The sequence below is a fragment of the Oryctolagus cuniculus genome, chromosome 8, assembly GCF_964237555.1.
Source record: "Oryctolagus cuniculus chromosome 8, mOryCun1.1, whole genome shotgun sequence".
In the NCBI taxonomy this organism is placed as follows: domain Eukaryota; kingdom Metazoa; phylum Chordata; class Mammalia; order Lagomorpha; family Leporidae; genus Oryctolagus; species Oryctolagus cuniculus.
Genome location: NC_091439.1, coordinates 54,425,540 through 54,451,276, shown reverse-complemented (window position 1 = coordinate 54,451,276; position 25,737 = coordinate 54,425,540). Strand labels below are relative to the sequence as shown.

The window sequence follows — 25,737 nt, the reverse complement described above, 5'->3', positions numbered from 1 at the left end:
TCTTTTTCTCCCCCTTTGAAGGAACACAGCATATGAGGAATATATCCATCGCATCTTCCTTGTAGTACTGCATTTAACACATGTACAGATACCATGTGCTCTTAAGTCTGCTCAGGGCTGAACTTTGTCAGTTGTCTCAAGCACTCATGTGGTACAGATGCCCCTCCACTTTCAATGGGGTTATATCTCAGTCAGCCCATTATAAAGTTGAAAATACAGTGAAGTCAAAACTGCACCAAATCATCTAATCTACTGAACATTGTGGCTTTGCTGCACAGTACACTGTAGAGTGTTGGATGTTTGCCTTCATGACTTCTGGCCTGGCTGGGAGCTGTGGCTTGTTGTCATAGTATCATAGGAAAGTATCATCATACCGGATATTACTAGCCCAAGAAAATATTAGAATTCAAAGTTCAAGGTATGGTTTCTATCCAATGTGCATTGCTTTCGCATCAGCATAAAGTAAAAAAAATGTAAGTCAAAGCATCCTAAATTGGGGACCGTCTGTATTTTGTTAAGTCTTCATCATCCTGGTAGTCATTAGATGTTCTGAATGTCTTTTTTTTAAAGATTTATTTATGAGGGCTGGCACTGTGGCGTAGCAGATAAAGCCGCCGCCTGCAGCATCAGCATCCCATATGGGTGCTGGTTCAAATCCTGGCTGCTTCCCTTCCGATGCAACTCTCTGCATGGCCTGGGAAAGCAGTAGAAGATGGTCTTGGGCCCTTCACCCGCATGGGAGACTTAAAAGAATCTCCTGGCTCCTGGCTTTCGGACTGGTGCAGCTCTGGCCATTGCAGCCAACTGGGTAGTAAACCAGTGGATGGAAAACCTCTCTCTCTCTCTGCCTCTCCTCTCTCTGTGTAACTCTGACTTTCAAGTAAATAAATAAATCTTTAAAATAAATAAATAAATACTAGGCATTTTGGAAAAAAAGCTTTATTTATGTATTTGAAAGAGTTATGGGGGATGGAGGGAGAGAGAGAGAGAGTAAGAGAGAGAGAGAGAGAGAGAGAGAGAGGTCTTCCATCTGCTGATATACTTTCCAGATAGCCACAATGGCCAGACAGAAGCCAGGAGCCAGGGGCTTCATCCGAGCCTCCCATGTGGGTGGTAGGGACCCAAGCATTTGGGCCATCTGCTGCTGCTTTTCCCAGACCATTAGCAAGGAGCTGGATAGGAAATGGGGAAGCCGGGACTGGAAATAGCACATCCACATTGCAGGCAGTGGCTTTACCCACGTGCTACAACACTGACCCTGTTGTGAGTGTGTTTGTGCTGTCTTTCAAAGAATGTAACTTACATTTCATACAACATCCTAAGCCGGTGTAAGTCTAGAACTAGACTGATACCATAAATGATAGGGAGATTTTATTCAATTGATGCAGCCAAAAAGCACATAACATTTGTAAGCAATCACGTCATACTCTAGCCTCATACTGAGGTTGTAGTTCACTGACTAGTTACCTATTGCTGCAGAACAAATCACACCAAAAGTTAACAGCTGAATACAATAACAAACATTTATTATCTCACACAACTCTGACTCAGGAATTCGGGACTGGCCCGGCTGAGTGATTCTGGTTCAGTGTTTCATTTGAAATTGTGGTTAAATCTCAGCTAGGGCTACAGTCCTCTGAAAGCTTGTCTGTGACTGAAGGTCTGCTTCTAAGATGACTTAAACTCACATGGTGGTTACATTCTTCCTACCTCAGGTCATCACAGGGACTTCTCTATAGGACTGCTTGTGTGTCCTCATGACATGGTGTGACAACTGGCCTCCTCCAGAGTGATGCAAGAGACAACAAGGCTCAAGCCACAATATCTTGTATATACCAGCCTTGGAAATCATATATCATCCATTCCATCATATACAGCTGGGTGCTCAGGTTAGCTCTATCTAGTGTGGAAGGCCACTGAACAGAGGCATGAGTACCAGGAGGCAGGGATTATATGGAAAATATCTAGGAGGCTGGTTCTTGAGTCCATGCTATAGCCTCCAGTGACTAACCTCCCTCCTTCATGCAAAGTATTGTATTTCTCAGGGCCACCGAAAGTCTTACAACATCGCCTCAAAGTCAAGAATCTTGCCGTGCCACCTAGATCCAGATGTAGATGAGGCATTTTGAGTTCTTCAAGTACAAGTCCTTGAGTAAATTCCTTGATCTGAAGACCTGTGAACAAAAGAGATAAGGTAGATGCCCTCCTACACACACACACACATACACACACACACATCCAACATACTGTGGTGGGACAGAAATAGGGTGGGACTGTTCAAAGTGTAGAAAAACATGGAACCTATAGAAGTCCTTGGTCTATAGCCACTCTGAAATCCAGCTAAGCAAACATTGGAAGTGCTTCACTTCTACTCATTCCTGCTGCTCCCTAGGGATGACTTTCTATGACTCTTGCCTCTGATCTTTTGCCTTTTGGTTCTGTCCTCTGCATCAACTCCTTTTTCCATGCAAAGTAGCCAAGGTTTCCAGTGGTGTATTTTTCCTTTTTTTTTTTTTAAGATTTATTTATTTACTTGAAAGAGTTATACAGAGAAAAAAGGAGAGGCAGAGAGAGAGAGAGACAGAGAGAGAGGTCTGCCATCCACTGGTTCACGCCCCCAGAGGGCCACAATGGCCGAAGCTGTGTCGATCTGAAGCCAGGAGCCTGGAACTTCTTCCAGGTCTCCCACGTGGGTGCAGGGACACAAGGACTTAGACCATCTTCTACTGCTTTCAGAGGCCATAGTAGAGAGCTGAATTGGAAATGGAGGAGCCGGGACTTGAACTGGTGCCCATATGGGATGCCAGCACTGCAGGCAGTGGCTTTACCCACAATACCACAGTGCTGACCCCATGGTGCATTTTTCTAAGTCTGGTTTCCGCCTCTAGAGATTTGGAGGTCCAAAAGCTGCTTTTCCTTTTGTTCTACCTCTGTTCCTCTCAGTCCCACATACTAGTATTTCTGACAATAAAATATACTTTTTTACGGCCAGTGCCGTGGGTCACTAGGCTAATCCTCTGCCTGCGGCGCCGCACACTGGGTTCTAGTCCTGGTCCGGGCGCCGGATTTTGTCCCAGTTGCCCCTCTTCCAGTCCAGCTCTCTGCTGTGGCCAGGGAGTGCAGTGGAGGATGGCCCAAGTGCTTGGGCCCTGCACCCCATGGGAGACCAGGAGAAGCACCTGGCTCCTGGCTTTGGATCAGCATGGTGCGCCAGCCACAGTGGCCATTGTGGGGTGAACCAATGGAAAAGGAAGACCTTTCTCTCTGTCTCTCTCTCTCACTGTCCACTCTGCCTGTCAAAAAATTACTTTTTAAAAAATGTGTTTATTTAATTGAGAGGTAGAGTTATTGGCAGAGAAGAAGAGATAGAGAGAAAAGTCTTCCATCCACTGGTTCACTCCCCAAATGGCCACAACGGCGAGGGCTGGGCCAGTCTGAAGCAAGGATCCAGGAGCTTCTTCTACGGCTTCCAGGAGGGTGCAGGGGCCCAAGGACCCGGGCCATCTTCCACTGCCCTCCCAGGCCGTTAGTAGAGAGCTGGATTGGAAGAGGACCAGCTGGGACACAAACTGACAACCATATGGGATGCTAGTGCTGCAAGCGGAGACTTAGCCTACTATGCCACAGCGCCAGCCCCTAAATACACTTTAAAACCTTTTGAGTCTTCTGTGAACTCATCTTGTTATACAGAAGCCACACTCACACATGTGTTTGAGGTAAACACTTCTCTTTAGAGATATCTGCTTGGATCTCTGCAGCACAGTACCGCTAAGATTTCTCAAAGTCCTGATGTCTGTCTCTCTGAGATACAACATTAGAGCTTTCCAAGGTCATAGCTAAAGATCTGACAACTATATATTCAGTTTCATATGTACAGCCTGCCTATCTGGCAGTCTCAGGTTTTGATCTTGGCCTGAGCCAATTCTTGATTTCATCATTGCTTCTTGTCTCAAGGGACAGGTAATTTTAAGGCCAAGTCTTGGCCTCTCTTGGTTTAAGAATCCTTCCTTGGGGGCCGGCATTGTGGTATAGTGGGTAGGGCCACCACCTGCAGAGCCATCATCTCATATGGGCACCTGTTCGAGTCCCGGCTCCATGTAACTCTGCTATGGCCTGGGAAAGCAGTGGAGGATGGCCCAATTCTTTGGGCCCCTGCACACATGTGGGAGACCTGGAAGAAGCTTCTTGCTCCTGGCTTCAGATCAGTGCAGCTCTGGCCTTTGCGGCCAATTGGGGAGTGAACCAGCAGATGGAAGACCTCTCTCTCTCTCTGCCTTTCCTTCTCCCTCTACCTAACTCTGACTTTCAAATAAATAAATTAATAATAAAAAAGAATCCTTCATTTAGCTTATGTTTCCTACCTTCCCATGTTTTACTATAAAAGGAAGCAGCAGCAGCTCTGTGCCTTCCAAACTCTACCTGGAAATCCCTTATCTAAGTCATCCATTTTTATCAGGCACTGTTTCCAGTTCCACCCAACTTCAGGTGACAGTGTTGCACAACTTTGTGCCACTGTGTGAAAACGAGGCTACTGTATTTCAGCTGTGCGCATGTCCTCCAACTCCAAGAACATTTACATCTTGGCGTGGCCTCCTCAAAGGCCACAAGGCTTATTAGCAGCAATCTGTTAAGACATTTTCAACTTTCACAAACCTTCTCTCCAATGTACTTTCTTTTTCTTTTTTGTTAAATTATTAGTTAATTTATCTGAAAGGTAGAGTTACAGAGAGGCAGAGACAGAGGCAGAACCATCCACTGGTTCACTCCCCGGATGGCTGCAATGGCCAGAACTGGGCTGATTCGAAGCCAGGAGCCAGGAGCTTCTTCTGGGTCTCCCATGTGGGTGCAGGGGCCCACACACTTCGGCCATCTTCTACTGCTTTCCCAGGCCATAGCAGAGAGCTGGATCGGAAGTGGAAAAGCCAGGACTAGAACCAGAGCCTATATAGGAAACTGGTGTTGCAGGTAGTCACTTAACCCGACGTTATCACAATGCCCACCCATGGATTTGTTAAAAGGACAGCAAATTACCTCCAGATCTATTCGTTTCCTATTAACATGTAGCAAATTACTGCAAAACGTGGTGCCTCAAAATGAACATGAGCATTTATTATCTCAATTTCTGAGTCAGGAGTTTGGAAGCAACTCAGCTCCGTGGTACTCCGTGGTTCACAGTCTTTCATGAAGTTGGATTCAAGAGACTGGTTGAGGTTGTAGCCACATAAAAGTCTGACAATTGCTGGAGGTTCTGGGGCCAAGACACTCCATCCCATGGCTGTTAAGTTCGTGCTGGTTCTTGGCGTGCAGATCCCATTCTGTGCCGCATGCACCTCTTCACAGGGCTGCCTGAGTGACCCCATAACAGGGCAGGCAGCTGCTTCCTTCGAGAGTAAGCCAAAAGAAAGCAAGAGGGCACTTGCTGCCTTTCCTCTCTTAGCCTTGGAAGCTGCACATCAGCATTTCCACAACATCCTGTTGGCTGCATAGGAAAACCTTATTCACTGTGGGAAGGGATGGCAAGCGAATGTGAATTTTTAGAGCCTGAAGTCACTGGGACCATTATGGAGGCTGATTATTATGTCTACTATAACCTCTGGTAATTTTAATTTGTAGGACTTTCTATTAAGCTAGCTTCATCCCTTTGGGTATTTATTGATATTTTAAAAAATAAAACCTAAAACTAACCCAACGAAAGAGCATTTGGTACAGTGGTTAAGAATTACTGAGACCCCTGAATCCCGTATCAGAGTGCCTGGGTTCAAGTCTTGGCTCTGCTTCCAGTTCCAGCTACTTGCAAATGCACATCCCAGGTGGCAGTAAAGGATGACTCAAGTAGTTGGGTTCCTACCACCCACTTCGGAGACCTGGATTGAGTTCCTGGCCCCTGGCCTTAGCCTGGCCCAGTTTCCACTGTTGTGGGCATCTGGGGAATGACAAAGCAGATGGGATGCACATCTCTGTCTGGATCTCTCTCTCTCTCTCTCTTTGCATTTCAAATAAATAAAGTTTTTAAAAAATTATAAAATGTATTCTTATCTATAATTAAATCCAAATTTTAGTTTCAGTTCTGTGTTCCATTCAGATCTTTTTAAGTTTTAGTTTTTTTTTCCCCTCTTCAGTTTTGAAATTTCTATTCATATGTCTTCAAATTCAAAGACTCTTTTTTAAAAAAATGTTGGGGCCTTCACTGTGGTATAGCAGGTAAAGCCACTGCTGGCATCCCATATGGGTGCTGGTTCGAGTTCCGGGCACTCCATTTCCTATCCAGCTCTCTGCTATGGCCTGGGAAAGCAGTAGAAGATGGCTCAAGTCCTTGGGCCCCTGCACCCATGTGGGATCAGTGCAGCTCTGGCCTTTGTGGCCAATTGGGGAGTGAACCAGCAGATAGAAGACCTCTCTCTCTCTGACTCTCCTTCTCTCTCTGTGTAACTCTGACCTTCAAGTAAATGAACAAATCTTTTAAAAAATGTTTATTTATTCATTGTGGAGTAGCAGGTTAAACCACCACCCGTAATGCTGGCATCCCATATGGGCATTGGTTCCAGTTTTGGCTGCTCTATGTCCTATCTGGCTCCCTCCTAATGCACTTGAGAAAGCATTGGAGAATGGCCGAATTGCTTGGGCCCCTGCACCCATGTGGGAAATCCAGAAGCAGCTTCTTGTTCCTGACTTCACCTTGGCCCAGCCCTGGCCATTGTGGCCATTTGGGGAGTGAAGTAGCAGATGGAAGATTTCTCTCTGTGTCTCATCCTCTCTCTAACTCTGCCATTCAAATAAATAAATAATACAAATTTTATTTATTCTTTCACATCTTATTTGAAAGGCAGAGTGCCAGAGAGAGAGGAGTCTCTTCCATTCACTGGTTCATTCCCCAAATACCTCCAACTAGCTGCAATACAACACCACCCCTTGAATTTTAATTTTTCATATTGATAACACTCCTGATCTTTGAATTATTGATAAGAATGCTAAGTTTTGGGCTTTACAAAATCCAATTTATTGATATGAATGTTGATAAACATTTGTTTATGTACTTGTGTACTTCTCTATGTACCTTATATACTTATGTACCTTATGTACTTTCTATGTACCTTACCTATGTACTTCTCTGTGTACCTATATACTTATGTACGTTATGTACTTCCAAGTTGGTAAATACATATATCCTCATATGCATCATTATAGAAATGACATGTATGTTAAATTCATTTTCTGCCAAGTATAACTGGGGTCCAATTCTCCCATACACCATGATAATATAGCATGCTATGTAATGTATAGCTCCAACTTCATCAGGAATTTTTTTTTTGAAAGACTGGATTAGACAGAATCCTCCAAAAGTGAGTACTAAAGATATCAAGGTCTACATTTTATGCTTTTGAAAACTGAAACATAATTGAATTGCTAGAGTTGTCTATAAAATACCAGTTTCTGCAAATTATGAAGTAGGATAAATTCATTATCCTTTGACCATTAATTTCTTAAGAGTAGAAAAAATATTTTATAGTTATTCTTGTTTTGTCCTATTGGATTTAGGAATATGCCTTATGTCTCATAGATCATTAAGGAATATTTCTTAACTGATGCACTGGTTAGTATATTTATTGACAGGGGTAGGCTTGTGGCACAGCTGGTTATACTGTTGCTTGGGCCACCCACATCCCATATTTGAGTGCCTGGGATCAGGTTCCACCTTCCTTTCTAATTCAGCTTCCTGCTAATGTACCTGGGAGGCAGCAGATGGTGGCCCAAGGACTTGAGTTCCAGTGCCCACATGGGAGACCCAGATGGAGTTCCTAGTTCCTGACTTTGAGCCTAGCCCAGCCCTGACCGTTGCAGGCATTTGGGGAGTGAGCCAGTTGGTGAAAGATTTCTCTCTCTTTCTCTTTCTCTGTGTCTCCCCCACCCCGTTTCCTCTCTCTGTCACTCTGCCTTGTGTCTTCCACATGGATGCAGGTGCCCAAGCACTTGGGCCATCATCCTCTGCTTTCCCAGGCACATTAGCAGGGAGCTGGATCTGAAGAGAAGCAGCCAGGACACACACTGGTGCCCATATAGGGTACTGGAGCTGCAGGCTGAGGCCATAACCTGCTGTGCCATAGTGTTGTTCCCCAAGATGGCAATCTCTAAAAATGTCCCATTACCTACTCAGAATTTGACTGTATTGTACAAGGAAGAAGTTGGGCAGTGTAATGAAATTCAGCAAGCATTTGTTGTCAATGCCTTAATCTACACCAGGGTATCTAATGGATTTTCTGATACAATTGGCAAATAAATGAAAAGTCTGGAGCAAGCTTTTTACTACTTTACAAATTACAATAAGTTACTGTGAGACCACACAGCAGACTCATAGAATGGCAATCACTTTCAGTAGCACTGACCTCAGAATCAGTCCTTAAGGCATTCTGGTCTGGCTGAAAAACCCATGAGAGCATTTCAGGCATGGAAAGATATGACACTGTGCCAAAAAATGTCTACATGAAGGAATTCTGTGGGTGAGACTCCAGTGGAAAGAAGCGGTCATCAAAGAGGGAGGTATTTTTCTCTGAAGGGAGGAGAGAACTTCCACTTTGCTTATGGCCTTGTCTAAATACTGATGGAATTTGTGGATTCAAAAGGCTTTCATAGCCTAGGCAGCTCATTTCAAGAGCCTGTGGTGATCACTGATGTCATACAAAAGAGTGTTAATTGTTAAATTAACAATAGGAGTCACTGTGCACTAACTTACCATGCAGGAACTCTGTCTTCAAAGAGTTGGATTATGAGAGTTAACAGTAAAACTTGTTTTCAAATATTTATTTCATTCTAGTGTATTAAGTGGAGGATAGTTTTATGTCTCATAAATTTTAGTTATGCCTAGTGTCCAACTCCATTGCCTGTTTTCTTAGGTACTTCCTTAATTAATGATAAGACCCATTATCAAAGACTTACTTTCTTTTAATGTATTAAGTGGAGGATATTATTATGTCTCATAAGTTACAGTTATGTCTAAGTGCTTGAAAAAGATGTATCATTCTTGGATGCTTCTTTAAAATTAATTAAGTTTCTAAAAAAAAAAGAAGTGAAATTAACTTTGAGATGCAATGACTTTGAACAGCCCTTGCCTCGACTGTTGAGGAACAGTTTTTGTTTTGTTTTGCTTTTGTGCAAATTATTGAACTCTTTACTTAGTATAGAGTTGGTCTTCTGTGTATAAAGTTAATTGAAAATGGATCTTAGTAGAGAATGGGACTGGACGTAGGAGCTGGGGGAGGAGGAGGGATAGGAGGGTGGATATGGTGGGAAGAATCACTATGTTACTAAAGTTGTACTTATGAAATATATGAAGTCTGTATTCCATAAATAAAAGATTTCTTTGGGAAAAAAATAAGTTGCTGTCTACTTGATTTCTCAATAAAGTCAGTCTTGGACAAACATGTGTATTAATTAATTCTTCTCCCAGAAAATCTGGGCTTCTTAGTGCTGGGATTCCAAAACTATATTTCTCTTTGTCTGCCTTGCAATGAACTATTTCTTTTCTTGTTTGCCTAATTTACATGTTTCTCTTCAAATGAATAGCATTTCCTCTAATTCTGGTAATGCTTTCATAATTCAGTCAATCATATAAACTGAAAAAATTGAAGTTTAAGCAAATTTGACTTTCCCTAAACACTCTAATCCAATAAGCCATTGGTTGTCTTTCTCGGGTCTATTTTCTCCTCTCCTTCTTTCCATAAGCCCCATTTCAACCCTTAAATTTACTTCTTGTTGCAGTTCATCTGGCCACTCATTCTTGCTGCCTTAACTTAATTAAGCACAGCATCTATTGATTTAATACACTGCTGAAAAACCTCCATCCCATCATCTCAATGGCCTACACAATGAACTCCAAAGTTCCTCATGTAGTTTTCAATGCCTGGCATATTCTAGCTGCAATTTAGCCTTCCAAATGTTTCCAATACTTCTTCATACCAGGTTTTTCTTGATTCGTGAAACTCACTTACACCTGATCATCAAATCTTTTATCTTCCTGAAACATTCTCTCTCCACTTTTATTAAAACCCTACCAATCATTGAAAATAAAGTCAAAAGGAGTCTCCAACATGGTGTCTTGAGCCTTTCAGCTAGAATTATTCTTGCTTTTCTGAAAGTCCATGAAACTTTTTAGTACTCCACAGATATTCACTGCATTCTAACTTAGGTTTCAGTTCTTAGCCTACAGATTCACACCTTCTTGTGTACATTTTTTTTAAAGATTTAGGCAGAGGCAGAGAGAGGAGAGAGAGATCTTCCATCTGGTGGTTCACTCCCCAGACAGCCTCAACGGCTAGAACTACACTGATCCGAAGCCAGGAGCCAGGAGCTTCCTCTGGGTCTCCCATGTGGGTGCAGGGGTCCAGGGACTTGGGCCATCCACCACTGCTTTCCCAGGCTATAGCAGAGACCTGGATAGGAGGTGGTTCAGCCAGGACTTGCATTGGCACCCATTTGGAATGCCAGCACTGCAGGCAACGGCTTTACCTACTACGCCACAGCACCGGCCCCACTTCCTGTATATTTTAAGCCTCATGAGAGTGCAGGCTGGATCATTCCATGCACAATCATAAGCAAATCTGCTTCACTTAGAGGTAGTTCATTCCTCATGGAGTTGGGTAAGGGTCAAATGTTGCCTTGAGGCTTTAGGTAGGACAGAGTATAATGTGCTTAAGAGTAAAACCTTTCAGCCAGTGTCGCAGCTCACTAGGCTAACCCTCCGTCTGCAGTGCCGGCACACCGGGTTCTAGTCTCAGTCGGGGCGCCGGATTCTGTCCCGGTCGCTCCTCTTCCAGTCCAGCTCTCTGCTGTGGCCAGGGAGTGCAGTGGAGGATGGCCCAAGTGCTTGGGCCCTGCACCCGCATGGGAGACCAGGAGAAATACCTGGCTCCTGGCTTCGGATCAGCACAGTGCACCAGCCCGAACGGCCACTGGGGGTGAACCAACAGTAAAGGAAGACCTTTCTCTCTCTCTCTCTCTCTCTCTCTCACTGTCCACTCTGCCTGTCAAAAAAAAAAAAAAGAGTAAAACGAATTTTATCCATCCATAGCTAGATGATCTTACTCAGTTAATTAGCATCTTGGTACTACTTGTTCCTTCCTCTTCAGTAAAATAGGAGTAACGCCTATTTCATAAATTTGTTGTCATAATCAAATGAGATGTTAAATAAAACACTTATCTCAATAAAAAATTATCTTCTATCTTCTGTTGTGCATAGGACAGAACCACACAATAGTGCCCAATAACTTTTTAAGAAACGAACTGTTTAGGTAACAAAAGCTGATTTTTTTTTACTTTATTGAATTATTATGAATCCTCCACTACATTTCAAATATATGAGTATATTTGAGAATTAAGAAGAGAGCATTGGAAGGATATAGAAGAGAGGATTAAAAATGGTAAAGCTAAGTCAAGAGTCAAGATCCTACATTTTTTAAAAAATGAGCAAGAAGATATTTAATTTTTGGCATAGACTTAGGGCATAGTCTCTATAGAATATGCTTGGAATTCCTTACAATTTTCTAACAGAAAAATACAATTATCTATTATTAATTCTAAGAGTTTGCATCTTAAATTACATATAATGATGTTAAAACTCTGAACATACAGGAGGCCTAGGCAGGCTCTGGGGTCTCAGCCACTGGGGAATGTTTGTGCTGGACCACCCACAGGGAAAGCAAAAAATACCTTTGCAGTGGGGATATTTCTTCAGGGAAGCACTGTTAGCTATTGTAATTATTTTTCCCCAGGAGCAGCAAGGGAGAAGAAAATACATGAGAAATTTCTGGACAAACACTATTTGTTCAGGTTTCAAAGTAATAATCAAAGCTAGAATTAATGCCTTTAACACCACAGTTCTCCCAAACTTACGTCTGTTTATGTAGATTTGGGCTGAGTTGTTTCAGTCTGCTTCTTGGGAGGACAAAAACTTACATGAATAAAGCTAGAGTTTCAAGGCAGGTCACGCTAGTTAGTTATAGTTTGAGTCAGATTTGGGGTTCATTTTTCATCGTCTTTCTCAAAAATGTCTTTAGAAACAAGTCATTCAAGGAATAATACTGAAATAGCATTTGAATCTGGAATCTTGTTTCAAGTTTCTTGGGATAACCTTTTATATATAAAAAAAGAAGAAAGTAAAGCAATACCCAAATGGTGATAAGTTAAACCCAAAGAAGGTATGAAAAGACACAGAGAACCTTTACACAAGATTTTCCTATTTTGTGAAGACTAATGTCTAATATCTTTTATCTTAAATATATCATCATATCTCTGATTAGGAACAGTCTGAAAATCTAGTGTCTCAGACTAATGCAGAGCAGATGTTTGTGAAAATTCCTGGAACATAATAGGCCTTCATAAATACTACCGTCTTGACACAAAACGCTAAACAAGTACGTGTGCATGCTTCTGTGTGTGTACACTACGGTCCTTACACACCCCTCGACACTTCCCAGGCAGAGAGAGCAGAAGGCCACCAGAAGATCAGAAGATAAGAATTTTCTGCTACAACTGAGCCTTTGAGGCTCCCAAAATACTATGTCAAATCATGGCTCCAAGCGCACCTTCCTGGGGCAGGTGTTTTGAAGTAGTGGCTGGAGTGCCTGCATCCCATATCTGAGTGCCTCTGGATCTGAGTTCTGGCTCTGCTCCTGATTCCAGCTTCCTGCTAGTGCACAGCCTGGGAGGCAGCAGTGACGGCTCAAGTAGTTGGATAGCTTCCACCCACATGGTAGGCCTGTACTGAGCTCCGGGCGCTGGCCCAGCCTCAGTCATTGCAGGCCTTTGGGCGTTAACCAGCAGGTAGAGGGTAGCTTTTTATGTGTCTGTCTTTGTCTCTCTTCTTTCCAAATAAGTAGAAATAAAGCCGAGTTCTTTTTAAAAGTACTTTACTCTCCAGGAGAGAAGATTGTTTGGGGCGGGGGAGGGAGGGACATTATACCGAAGCAGGAAGTCTTTCTGCTGCAAGTAGGAGAGACCTACTTTCAACTGTCTTAGGCAGAACAGGGGATCTACGGTCCTGAGCTGCAAAATCTCAGGAGAGGCATGAGTTTAGCTGGGCCTCAAGGATCACAGTAACAGGGCTTCTGTTGAGCAGTGTCTGTCTCACCAGAGACTGTGATCTTCCTCCAGGAAGAACTGGCTTCTTTTTAAAAAAGCTTTATTTATGTATTGGACAGGCAGAATGACAAAGAAAAAGAGAGGGAGTGGGGAGAGAAAGAGAGAGAGAGAGAGAACCTTCCATCCACTAGTTTACTTACCAGAGGGTCACAATGTCCCAGGCCTAAGCCAGGTGCCAGGAGTTCTATCCTGGTCCCCCACATGGTTGGCAGGAGACCAAGCACTACATTAGCAGGAACCTGGATCAGAAGCAGAGCACCAGGGACTTCAACAAGCATTTGGATATGGGATGTCGATGTCAGAAGTGGTGGCTTAACCCACTGAGCCACAATGCTGGCCCCAAACCTGGATTCTTTTTTTTTTTTTTTTAAGATATTTATTTATTTGAAAGTCAGAGTTACACAGAGAGAAGAGAGGCAGAGAGAGAGAGAGAGGGGTCTTCCATCCGATGGTTCACTCCCCAATTGGCCGCAAATGGCCAGAGCTGCACCGATCCGAAGCCAGGAGCTTCTTCCAGGTCCCCCATGTGGATGCAGGGGCCCAAGGTCTTGGGCCACCTTCTACTGCCTTCCCAGGCCAAAGCAGAGAGCTGGATTGGAAGAGGAGCAGCCAGGTCTCAAACTGGCCCCCATATGGGATGCTGGCGCTTCAGGCCAGGGTGTTAACCCACTGTGCCACAGTGCCAGCTCCCAAACCTGGCTTCTAACAACTCATCTCTTCATCATGAAAAGGACTGCCTCTACTCTCTAAATTCCTATTTGAAAATTTCTGGGGAAGGACCCCAGAGCTAGCCAAGGTCACTTGCTTGCTATTGCTTGAGTAAAGAGAAGAGCAGTTTCCTCAAAAGGAGGACACTTCTACTTCCAGAGAAAGGAAGTAGTTCTGGGTAGACAAATAAATATTATTTTTATTTTTTCAAAGGCAGAGTTACAGATAAAGGAAGGAGAGAGAGCTAGAGGTTTTCCATCTGCTGGTTCACTTCCCAAATGGCCACAATGGCCAGGGCAGGGTCAGGCTGAAGCCAGGAGCCAGGAGCTTCTTCTGGGTTTCCCACATGGGTGCAGGGGCCCAAGCACCTGGGCCATCTTCCACTGTACTTGCAGACACACTAGTAGAGAGCTGAATTGGAAGTGGAGCAGCCAGAACTCAAATGGGCGCCCATATGGGATGTTGGCACTGCAGGCGGTGGCTTAAACCGGTACACCATAACACCAACATATGGAAAATCTCTTTTTCTGTCTCTCCCTCTCTCTGTCACTCTGCCTTTCAAATAAATAAATAAATAAATAACTTTTAAAATAAAAAATAAATTGATTAAATATGGAGCAAAGATGTCTTTTTTACTTGTTTATTTTCTATAAAATGTCTTTTCTGACTGTCACTGTTCATTTCATATTTCTTGTGAGATTTCTTACAAAGTACTATTAAGCCCTCTCCCTTCCCTATATCACATCTCTTCTTAAGATTGACTTATTTGGAATTCTGATAAGATGTGGTGAATCAAGGGGCCAGCACTATGGCGCAATAGGTTAATCCAATGACTGCAGTGCTGGCATTCCATATGGGCTCCAGTTCCAGTGCTGGCTGCTCCTCTCCAGATCCAGATCTCTGCTATGGCCTGGGAAAGCACTGGAAGATGGTGTAAGTGCTTGGGCCCCTGCACCTGCATGGGAGATCTGGAAGAAGCTCCTGGCTCCTGGCTCTTGGCTTTGGATCGGCTCAGCTCTGGCTGTTGTGGCCATTTGGAGAGTGAACCAGTGAATAAAAGACTTTCCTCTCTGTTTCTCCCTCTCTCTGTCTGTAACTCTACACCTCAAATAAATAAGTAAAATCTTTTAAAAAATTTTTAAATATGGTAAATTGAATATATCTTTAATTGCATTTCCCAAAAATGCTCAAAAGCTAGCAAAAACAGAAGAATCAATAAAGCCCCAAGTGCAAAAAAAGGAGAGACTCTAATAGTGGAAAAGCAACAAACTCTTGAAATACAGAAAGTAAGTATAAAGTATATTAGTTGTCTATTGCAATGTAACTGGTCACCCCAAAACAGCATCCTAAAGCAATAAATATTAGTTTTCTATCCAGTGTTGAGAGTCAAGAACCTAAGAATAGCTTAGCAGGACAGTTCTTGATTAGAGATTCCAAGGAGGTGGCAGTCAGTTGCCAGGATTGCTGTTATTTGAAGAACTGGAGAATTCAATTCCAAGCTCACTCTTGTGGCTGTCAACAGGTAGCTTCAGTTCCTCACCATAAAGCTACTCATGAAAACTAGGGACAATGTGAAAAGCATGACATTGATAGAGAAACTATTGATACAGCTTTTTAAACATTACAATAATAAGGCAGAAATCACCTCAATTGAGAAATCAACATCAACAAATGCTGACCAACTGGACGTTGTGTGCCTCGTGATATGATGCACTAAGAAATAGATTCTCTGGGGCTGGCACCATGGCATAGTGGGTAAAGCCACTGCCTGCAGTGCCAACATCCCACATGGATGCTGGTTCAAGTCCTGCTGCTCCACTTCTGAACCACTACCCTGCTAGTGTGCCTGGGAAAGCAACAGAAGACAGCCCAAGTGCACCCACATGGGAAACCCCGAGGAAGCTCCTGGCTCATGGCTTCGGCCTGGTCATCTGCGGAGTGAACCATCATGTGCTGCTTAACGGGCACAAAACCAGGGAGCTGGGTTGGAAGCAGAGTCATCTGAACTTAAAACAGGTACTCTCACGTGGGATGCCAGAGTCCCGAACAACGGCTGAGCCCCTCTGCATCACAACACCCTCCCCATGAATGGCATGTCCTAATCACATCAATAGAAAGAGCTAGGGAATTCTTCCAATGAGGCAGGATTGCTCAATGACCTTGTTGGGTTGTACCTGATTGGAGTTCTAGTCTAGGCCTGACCCTGACAGTCATTAACCAGGCAACCTGAGGTGACTTATTTCTGACATCAGTTTTCTTATCTGTCAAGGAAGGAAATAATAACTGCTTATTAAGATTGTTGTGAGAACTGAGTGAGATAATATATAAGAGGCAGTACACATTTCCTGGCTCCTAGGAAGTACTCACAGAACTATCTTCTGAGTCACTCTATATTTCTACAGTAAGGTTATGCATAAAATAAAGATGATAATATATTAAGAGTGCTGTGCGAAAAGTCATGACCCATTGTTTTCTGAGTGTGTGGACACTTTTGAAAATAACAATTATAGAAAATCAAAGATAATTTTTCTAGCCTATTATATTTCTGTAAGTTCCATATTTTCCTCCCCGTTTGGGTTTTTGAATCCCCAGCTATCTGACCCTCGTTGTAGTGCCACTTAAGACATGATATGACAGGACTAGGAATTCTCCAGGGGAGTCCGGCCTCCAAGAGTACCATGGTAGCTACAAAATCCACTTCCAATTAATGATATACCATTCCAGTCCCTACCATTTACTTATTGATTTGCAAATGTACTTTTTAAAGATTTTTATTTTCTTTTTTACTTGAAAGGCAGAGTTACAGAGAGAAGAAGAGAGACAGAGAAATCTTCCATCTGCTGGTTCACTTCCCAAATGGACACAACAGCTAGAGCTGGACCAGGCTGGAATCAGGAACCAGAGGCTTCATCCTGATCTCCCACATGGGTGGCAGGGGCCCAAGCACTTGAGCTAACTTCCACTGCTTTCCCAGGCACATTAGCAGGGAGTTGGATGGGAAGTGGAGCAGCTGGGACTCAAATTGATACTTATATAGGATGCCAGCATCATAGGAGGCAGTTTAACCCACTACTGCACAATGCCAGCTCCAAAAGCATCTTTATTTTAATATAAATATATGAAAATTAAAATCAGTCCAGAATCTTAGGAATCCTGATCATGATTCATCATCCTGAAAAGTGCTCTGACATACTGATGATGATGGCAATGATGGTGAAAAAGATTAAGCTGAAATTCTTTTACATATCTGATCTGCTGCAAAAAGGATTAGAAATTAATTAGAATTAATTTGAGATTTAATTAATGCCAATTCAATAGATTTCCTTGTCTTTGAACTTATTTTATGAGCAAATGTACTATTTGATCAATAGGTATTTATTGAACATCTACAGTTTATCAGATCCTATGCCAGGCTCACACAAGAAGCTACAAAAAGACCCCAACAATCTTAACTCCTAATAAAATACTCAACATAGTAATATCCAAAAGAGTAAAATAGACAAAAGTTGGTTTTGGAGTATGGAAACAAGAAGTATCCAGAATTGAAATTTACAAAATCAAAGGGAAGAGAGCTGTGAGATTTAAAATGACCTCTAAGTGGGATTTTGGAAGAAGTCACACAGGGAGAGAAGAGGACAGAGGAGAATGAAATTGGGCAGCTCTTCTGGGAGGGAAAGGATACCTTACAACCAAGCTCTCACCTAAAACGAGTAGCAGGATGACAAGGAAGGTGTTTTCCAATCACACACACACACACACACACACACACACAAAATCACCATAAAAACACCGCTGAGCCAGTAACAACAGAATACAACCCAAAGGAAAAACGAGATGCAGAGAGGGACCCCTATCAGCACACCAACGCTACAAAGGACTGCTCTGTGCTTTCAGGGAGCACCTAATTTGGACAACGCGTGCAAGTGTAAGGGTAGTAGTTTGGGGGGATGGGGGTGGGCAGGAGCTTCCAAAATGAGAATGGTAGACTGAACTGCGGGCTCCCACTCTGGTGTTCGCAATGCTAATGTTTATGCTGCCTGGCGTTAAAGGAGTGTGCACGTGCCTCCTCCCAGGAGATCCAGGTAGCAGTGGGGCTCTGTGGCTGTGTGCAGTCCCTCTAGTGCTCCGGAAGACAGCACGCTTTCCTGATCGGTCCTGCAGGCACTTCACTGCTCATGCGGGCACCCCAGGTTCAGGAGCACAAGTGGTGTCCAGGTACACTGAGTCAAGCAGCTTTTCATGTAGTAAAGCGAATCGACAAAGCGAACATTACCCAAAGCCTTAATTCATCAGTGGGGACAAGCCAGGGATAATGGAGGAGCTCCCAGAATTCTGGGGAGAGCCTGCTGAGCTGGCAGAAGAGAAAGAGGAAAAGGAAGAAATGGAGCAGGCAGGAGATGAAGGGAAGGTAGCAAAATGGGATGTGGAGAGAGACTTCAGTGTCTCTCACTGGGGAAGGAAGCCATGCTGGTCGCTGTTCCTAAACTCCCAGTCTGTGGCAAGGCATTTGTGCAAATGCAGGGTCCAGCAGAGACTTGGGGTTGCCAGGCTGCTCCAGCCATTGTGGCCTCATGCTCTCTCCACCTCCGTGGTGGCACCCCACCCAGATTCCTTCCTTGTCAAACTTGTTTCCAGTCACCCAAGCCCTCTAGTTTGTGACCTCTTGGTCAAACTGTCTGTTACCCAGGACACAAATAGATTGAGGGTGTCAGATAACATGGTAATTTGGTGAGGGGGAGAAGACAGTTTGAGTAAACGCTGCAATAGGCTTTATAATACTTCTTCCCTCCACCACCCACACCTTTAGAGTAAATGCCCTTCCCCCACCCTATGTTCCTCTGCGTCTCTAAGTCGCTGAAGGGCAGCTGAGTGTGTGATTCATGCCTCTTTTTATTTATTGGCTTTGATGTGTTCATTATCTCTCAGGAGCCAGCTGGTGGAAGCTTTGAGTCAATTCTATTTTTCTTGGGGGAGTGGGGTAACGCAGAATTGGGCTGTCCTGCCCCACAGGAATGACACAGAACACTGTGTACACTGCAGTTAGAGCAGCGAGGCTGCAAGGAGGGAGGAGCACCATGGGAACTCAAAGCCCATCTCCAGGAGCTAACTGGTTGGTGATGTCCCAGGAACGTACGCACATGGTACTCCCTGCATGCTCCACGCCTGCCGAATCTCTCAAAGTCCTCCTTCACTGCGAGTCTCACCGCCACCCTCCACCCCCTGCCAGAAACTCACGCTGCAGGCTGTGAACCCACTGCAGGAAAAGCTAGATGGGGATGGTGAGAGTGCTGGGATAAGGCAGCGTCCACATCACAGGTGCACGGCACCTCAGCCACTTTCTCATACCTCTGAGTGCAAGGATTCGAGTGAATCCCTGGGCGGAAATTCTGCTGCTCCAATGCACAGGTCTGAGGAAGATTCTGGGTTGCCTGGAAGGGTATCATCTATGTAAAAAAAAAAAAAAAGTTTTTTTTCACTTAAATTTTTGTCAATGAAGTTTTTATGGGCTAGTATTGCATTTTAATTAAAAAAACCCTATTTTGCCTAAGAAACAAACCAATCTTAAGAAATACACGCAATTGTTTTGCACCTTTGGCGAGTCACTCCCGAAGCTGCAGCTAGCATCGCTTCTTTCTCTCACTTTCTCTCTCGAGCCGGGGGAGAAGGAGAAAGACTCCCTCTCGGGAGCCCCGTCCTACTCAGGAATTTGCTGAGCGAGTGAGTGAGTCACTGAGGTTTCCAGGTGAGGGCACAAGCACTCAGGAGGTGCCCCCCACTTCAGTCCTTCCCTCGGCTCTGTTATCTTTTCACCAGTCCTGTACGTTTGACCGGGCAGGTGGGCCTCTAGCACAGAAAGAAGTCTCTGCAGAACTATCAGCCGTGTTTAAAGAAACAGGTCAGCGGCAGAAACAGGTAGGGCCCGAGCAAGAGTGGGGAGCCGGGTAGGGGGTGGGGAGTCCACCCAAGCCAGGGGGTTTCCACGCGACCACTGGGCCAGGAGCCTCGTGCGCCCAGGCGCGCTGCCACCCGCTGCCCACCCAGCCCGGCCTCCGGATCCCACCCGAGCGCCAGGGCCGTGGGCGCTGCGGCTCTTCTCGACCCTGTGAGCAGCCGCCCCCCAGCGTTTAGGGATGTAGCACGCGAAAAGCCACTCCAAGCGCGAGAGGCAAGGACACTCGCTCGTATGAGAAGCCCATAACTTGAAGTTCCGCAAGAAGGGTTGGCTCGGTAACCCGCATCTCTCCAACCCCCAGGTCCTCTGTCGCCTAGGAAGTGGCCGCCAGAAAAGTGGGCACGCGGGGCCGGGAACGGGGCTGGCCTAAAGGCAGAGCTCGTCAGAGGGCGTCTCTCCCAGGATCGGATAGATGATTCATTTTTATATGTAACGTTTTAGCCCACTCTATAGCTCTGGCCGGTTAATGTTCAACCCCCGGCCGTGGAGAGGCAGTTCCAAGGAGGCAGGCAGGATGACATTCAAGGTATATGGCCGCGTGGGAGTGGAGGCGCAGAGGCCCGAGACGGGGTGAGAAGGGATGGCGTCGGTGGGAGGCTCCTCGGGGTCGGACTCCTGTGGCGGACTCGGAGAGGGTTACGTTCGCGTCTCTGGAGGTTCGGCTACCACCCCGGGCACTCGTCAGGCCGCCGCAGCCCTGGAGCGGCGCTGGCAGGGGCGTCCGGCCCGCGGTCGGGAGGGGGCGCTTGTCCCCAGATGGCTTTCGAGGGCCATCGCGCTCAGCCTCAGCGAAGGGGCTTCAGTACACAGCCTGGGGCTTTAGGCTGAGGAAGCCCGAGGGAAGTGGGGGCTCCTCGGCAGTTGCAGAGCGGCTTCTGGTTTTCTCTCCCGGCAGGAGTGCGAACACTCAGTGCCAGGATCCTAGAGGGGCACCCTAGAGGCGCGCGGGTGGCCCTCCTGATTCTCGCTTCTCTGGGTTCCTCTGTAAACAGCGTCAGGGTGAACGGAGGCAGCCCATCTCAGCACTGCCCGCCCCTGTCCCCCGCCCATTGCCGGACTCACACAGGAACGCTATAGAAAAAGCAGCCGCTCTGGTCAGTGGGAGGGGGTAGGACGCAACTGCACCCCGAGCCACTGATCAGGCGTCCAGGAAGGCCCTAGGAGAAGCCGCCCTTGGGAACACGTTCAGGTGGAGCGGCTGCACCTTTCGGTCATTCTAAAGGGCTGGGATTCGTGGAGTCCTGGAGCTGTCCACAAGTCCATTCCCCTGCGCTGCGCAATGGATGAGCCGGCCGGCTATGGACGGGAAGGGGCTTCGGGGCCGGGGAACCAGGAAGCTAGAGCCGTGCGCTGCCGCCTAGCATTCGCGGGAGAGGGTTTTTTGTTTGTTTGTTTGTTTGTTTTTTTCTGTTGTTTTATTTTGTTTTGCTGGACAGAGAAACAGGTAAACCAGACCCCGCCTAGTCGCCTCTGCAGATAAGAACGGCCTCCGCGATTTCACGGATCTCAAGCAGGGCCCGAGGCGCTGAGGTCAGCAGAGTCCGGTGAACGAACACCGCTTGAGGCCCAGCGCCCGCAGAAGGAGGGTTTTATTTAACTTTGTTTTGTTTGGTATTATTTTGTTTTCTGACAAAGTGATCTGTAGTCGCAACCTGGGGTTCTGGCAGGCAAAATCCTTTCCATAGCGTCGGGCGATGGCCTGCAGGGACACCACGGTGTCTGCCGCTCTGTCCCTCCGCCTGTCCCCGGAGCGCACGCACACCCGGGGCGGGGGCTGTCACCGAGACCAGCGGTCAACTAAACGCAGTTGGCCAGGTGCAGCCCAGTAGCTCCCTCTCTAGGTGGGACACAAAATGATGCCATCGAGGTTCTATTGGATGCAGCAACCCCAACGTGATCCCTGCCTGGAGAAGCAGAGTTTGCGCGGGCTGTTGACACAGAGCAGGGGAGCGCGCCCGAGACCTGCGTGGGCTACTAGTGTGAGTTCCAAGTCCCCTTCCTGATGCTGCCCCGCCGCTTTCTTGGGCACAGCAGGGACGGTTGTAGGTCTCGTCTAACCAGAGCGACGAGGATCCATCCATTCCTGCCTGTCGTTGGCTCGGGCGGAGGGGCTGGGCTTCTTGTGCACAGAGGAAGCTCCCGGCTCTAAAGAAACCACCTCAGGCCTTGGCCTTGGAACATCAGGTCCTAGCCATCAGTGAGCCATTTTCAAAGCTGCTAGAATGAAGAAAACCAAAACAGCAAAAATCCTTGGCTGTGGACAAAGAAAACGAGAAAGGAAGAGGTTGAAGGAGAAGCAGAGAGCTGGATGGTGAGGAAGACCTTAAGCATTTTTTTGCCCATAGGAGGAGAACTAGGTGTAAAAAGATCCATCAACATCACAGGGCACTGATTGCTCACCCTGTTCGGGGAGCCCCAAGCAGGCTGAACCTCCCTTTTTAGCTCCTATGAAGGCAGAAAATAACAAAAAATACAATCTCTTTCACCCCCCTCCAACCCCAAAGGAAACACTTTACTGTATAGCCATGAAATGCTCTAAAGATGTTTTCAAAATTACAGGGAGTGTAGGTGGTTCTTTGAACCATTCTTCTGCTGTGTAACTTAAGCTTCAAGTTATCTCCTGCTTTCCACAACTGCCACTCCACTGTTAACAGCAGTTCCAAAAGGAGTAGCAAAGATTTTTTAAAAGGTAATTAAGTAGAATTAAATACTCGTATATCTTCCATGAAATACCGTATTTCTTGCAAGACTTCCCTACACTTGGAACAAAATCTAAAGTCAACATGTACATAAAATGCATAAACTACTCTACTTACATAAATCAAGTTTTGTACCCCCAAACACAACAAATGCTGGTTTCTGTCTTTCCAGATAGGACAACCACCAGGAGAAGCCCTCCCCTGGGAGAAAGGCAAAGGAAGGCAGAGAAGGGCGCATGGGGGATCAACTTTTTAGATGGAGTAAAATGTCCCAATTTCATCTGCTGAAACCTGAAAGGGCATATGTTTACAATCCTGTTCCTACCTAACCCATTTGTAAAAGTCGCATCAGAAATCACCAATTTCTCCAGTTCAGTTAAAACGCAATCCTTTGGGAAGTTGGGGGAGGGGGAGGGATATTTTCCAAAATTCCTTCTGGGAAATCTGCTACCAGAAATCTGCCGTTTATTTCGAGACCTGCTACAGAAATCTGTCCTCGCTCGGTCAGCCACCTTCCCTGCTTCCGTGTGCTTAGATTAAGTGTTCGCCGAGGGGTTTATAAATCAAAATCAGTAGGGAGTCTATATTCATGAAAGCCTCTGATCTGATTACACCTCCTGCCCTCCATTCCTCCCCTACCCGCTTCTTGGACAAAGTTAAAAACGCCAGCCGGGGCCTCCCAGCGTAGCCCGCGTCGGCTGCGGGCGGCTGCAGGCCCGGCGGCCCGGAGACGGCGGCCCGGGCGCTCGTGGATTAGAATGTGGATTGCAGGACAGAGCTTTGTTTTGGTCACAGTCGCGACGCGGCTGGGGGGCAGGGTCGTCTTCCTGAGAGATCGCGCTAGGTTTTTATGGACTCACCTTAAAAGGGCTCGCCGCTCTTCCCTGGGTTAATTTATAGGGCTTTCTAGGAATATTAGGATTTTTTTTTTCAAAGACGCTGTTTCTTATTTTCCTATTCATTTGTTTGAATTACACGCCTAAAAGAATCTCTGGGTTTCAGCACCTCCTAGGAAGAGGGTGGGGTGAGAGCCAGAGCAGGCCAGGGAGGGGAAGTGGGTTTGCCCCCTCATCAAACGGCTTTCACGGCTCAGGCTTCCCAATACGTTGTTTTAAATTCATTTTTTTTTTTAAATCAAGTTGTACACAGCAAGACTCCGATTTAGGAAGCGGGAGGAAATCGATGCCCACGCGGGCTGTAGACACCTTGCTCCAGATCTCCGCCAATCTGAAGGCAGCACGAAGGGAATGACAAGTGGGAGGCCTTGGGAAAGTTTTAAAGCTTTTTAAAAAGTGAAATGAAAACCCAGGGATGGGCCAGAGGTACGGAGGGGAGAGAAAAGATGCGCGTAACAGGTGGTGAGGCGACGGGTCGGCAGGGGGAAGGGAGAGGCCTCAGACCGCGGGTTGGGTGCAGGGCCAACCTCTGCGCGCCCAGGGAATGGCCGGCGCGGGTGCTGAGGCCAGCCAGGCCTGCACTGCTCCGAGCCTGACCTCGGACTCGCCATTTTGGAACCCAAGCGGGGGAGGTTGATGTTCATGCTATAGATTACGTTAAAGGTTCCTTTAAGCACTTTAATACACAACTAGTTCAGAAATCATTAAGAGACCTAGAGAAGAAGAAAAAAATACCCTCACACTCACCGGTAATAAGTGTTGACATGCAGCAAAAATCGATTGAGTGGAACCGAGCTGGTGCCTGGAGCCATAGCTGGAGGGGGGTAAGGGGGGGCACAGGCTTCCCGGGCGCGGGAGGGGCGAGGGGGCCGACGGCACCGACGGGAAAACCAGGCTCCTCTCGCTCCAAGGGAACGGAACCGGAGGTGCGCAGAGTGGCCGACGGCCGGGCGTGCGTGCGTGCGCGGAGGGCAGTGGAGGAACAGCGGGAGAGGTTACGCTTCGTCCCTCGGAAGTCCAGCGAAAGGAGCCGAGGTGCTGGAGAAAAGTCTCTCTCTCCGGTCCCAAGTCCCCGCCCCCAGCCTGCGCCACTCCAGTCGGGGAAGTGACAACCCTTCCCAAACCTGGACTTCCATTTTTTTCCCCCCTGCAGATTGATGGGTTTCCTCGCGTCGAGTTCTGTCTGCGCAAAGCAACTAGGCCGAAATCCACCTCCTGTACCCAGAGCTCGAAAGTCACTCTCGGCGCGACCTGCAGGAGACGCAAATCCTGCCGGCAAGTTTCGGCGGTGCTTCTAGCCCCCATCCCCAAATCCCCTCTCCCAGTCCCTGGCCTTCCCTCCCCTCCCCCTCCCCCTCCCCGCCCCCCGACCGGGCGGAGGCGCGGGGAGGCCGGGCCCCCCGGGCCCCTCGGCTCCAGAAGCCAAAGTCCGCCCGTGGGGACCGTTTTCCTCTCCACTGCTCTCAAGTGAACAACAAGGACGGAGGTGACCCTCGTCCAAAGGGCTTTCATCTGACCCCCACTGCCGCGTGATCCCGCCAAGTTGGTAGCAGAGCTTTGAAAAGAGAGAAAGAAAGTTAACGTGCGCTGAGCACTGATCTTAAATCGGGGACATTATCTTCCATCTCCTTAAGTGGCAGCAGCAGTTCCTCGCCGAACAAAGACTCAGTGTCTGAGTTCTCCCAAAGCTTCTAGGTAGCGTTTCGGTGAGATAAGAGCAACCTCAGCGCGAAAACACAGGTTTTCTCAGCTCCAGAAAACTGGTGGCGGCTGCCCTCCGCTCTCCAGTCCTCCGGGTGGTGTTTGTCCTGGCCCACTGGGGGGCTGGGGGCGGGGATGACAAGGATAACAAAGGACCTCAGCCCCCACCCCCACCCAATCCTCCCTGGGCTGCGGTGCTGAGTATTTGCTACAATTTGTTCCGAAATCAAATTTCACTTAAAAAAAAAAAAAGCTGAAAATCACCTATAGAGGAGTGAGCTGGAACTTGAAGTTTTTAAAAACTCTCACGCGGACCTCCTTCCCGGTTTAGATGTCAGACGATGGGAGGGAGGGCCGGGGCTGTAATTCATCTTGATTTGCTTCATTGTCCTGTAGTTTGCAAACTATAATCCTGTATAATTTCACGAACAAGCAGGTTTAGAATTAATGGGTCAATATTATTTAAAACGAAACACAGGGAGCATGACCTTTGCCTCAACTACATATTGCTGGACAAGACTCAGGAAGCTCCACTCTAACCTCTCAACCCCTGGGCTCTTTGAGAAACTGAAGGGCTGTGGTTATTAGAAATGGTCTTTGTTTCTTTTAATGTCTCCAAAGGATTTGGAAATAGCAATGCAATAGAACA

The 25,737-nt window shown here is 46.5% G+C and overlaps 1 protein-coding gene and 1 non-coding gene across 2 annotated transcripts; one reads left to right on the top strand and one right to left on the bottom strand.

The window, feature by feature from the left end:
* Positions 1-1,509: 1,509 nt before the first annotated feature.
* On the bottom strand, positions 1,510-24,899 carry LOC138843511 (uncharacterized). Its single transcript, XM_070047747.1, has 3 exons — positions 24,135-24,899; positions 19,186-19,283; positions 1,510-2,174 (listed from the first exon to the last, which is right to left on the bottom strand). The coding sequence occupies exons 1-3, from the start codon at positions 24,897-24,899 to the stop codon at positions 2,135-2,137; spliced, it is 903 nt and encodes a 300-aa protein (XP_069903848.1). The 3' UTR covers positions 1,510-2,134.
* LOC108178092 (uncharacterized) lies at positions 23,677-25,357 on the top strand. Its single transcript, XR_011378306.1, has 3 exons — positions 23,677-23,813; positions 24,299-24,422; positions 24,541-25,357. It is a non-coding gene; the product is annotated as an uncharacterized protein (transcript).
* Positions 25,358-25,737: the final 380 nt, after the last annotated feature.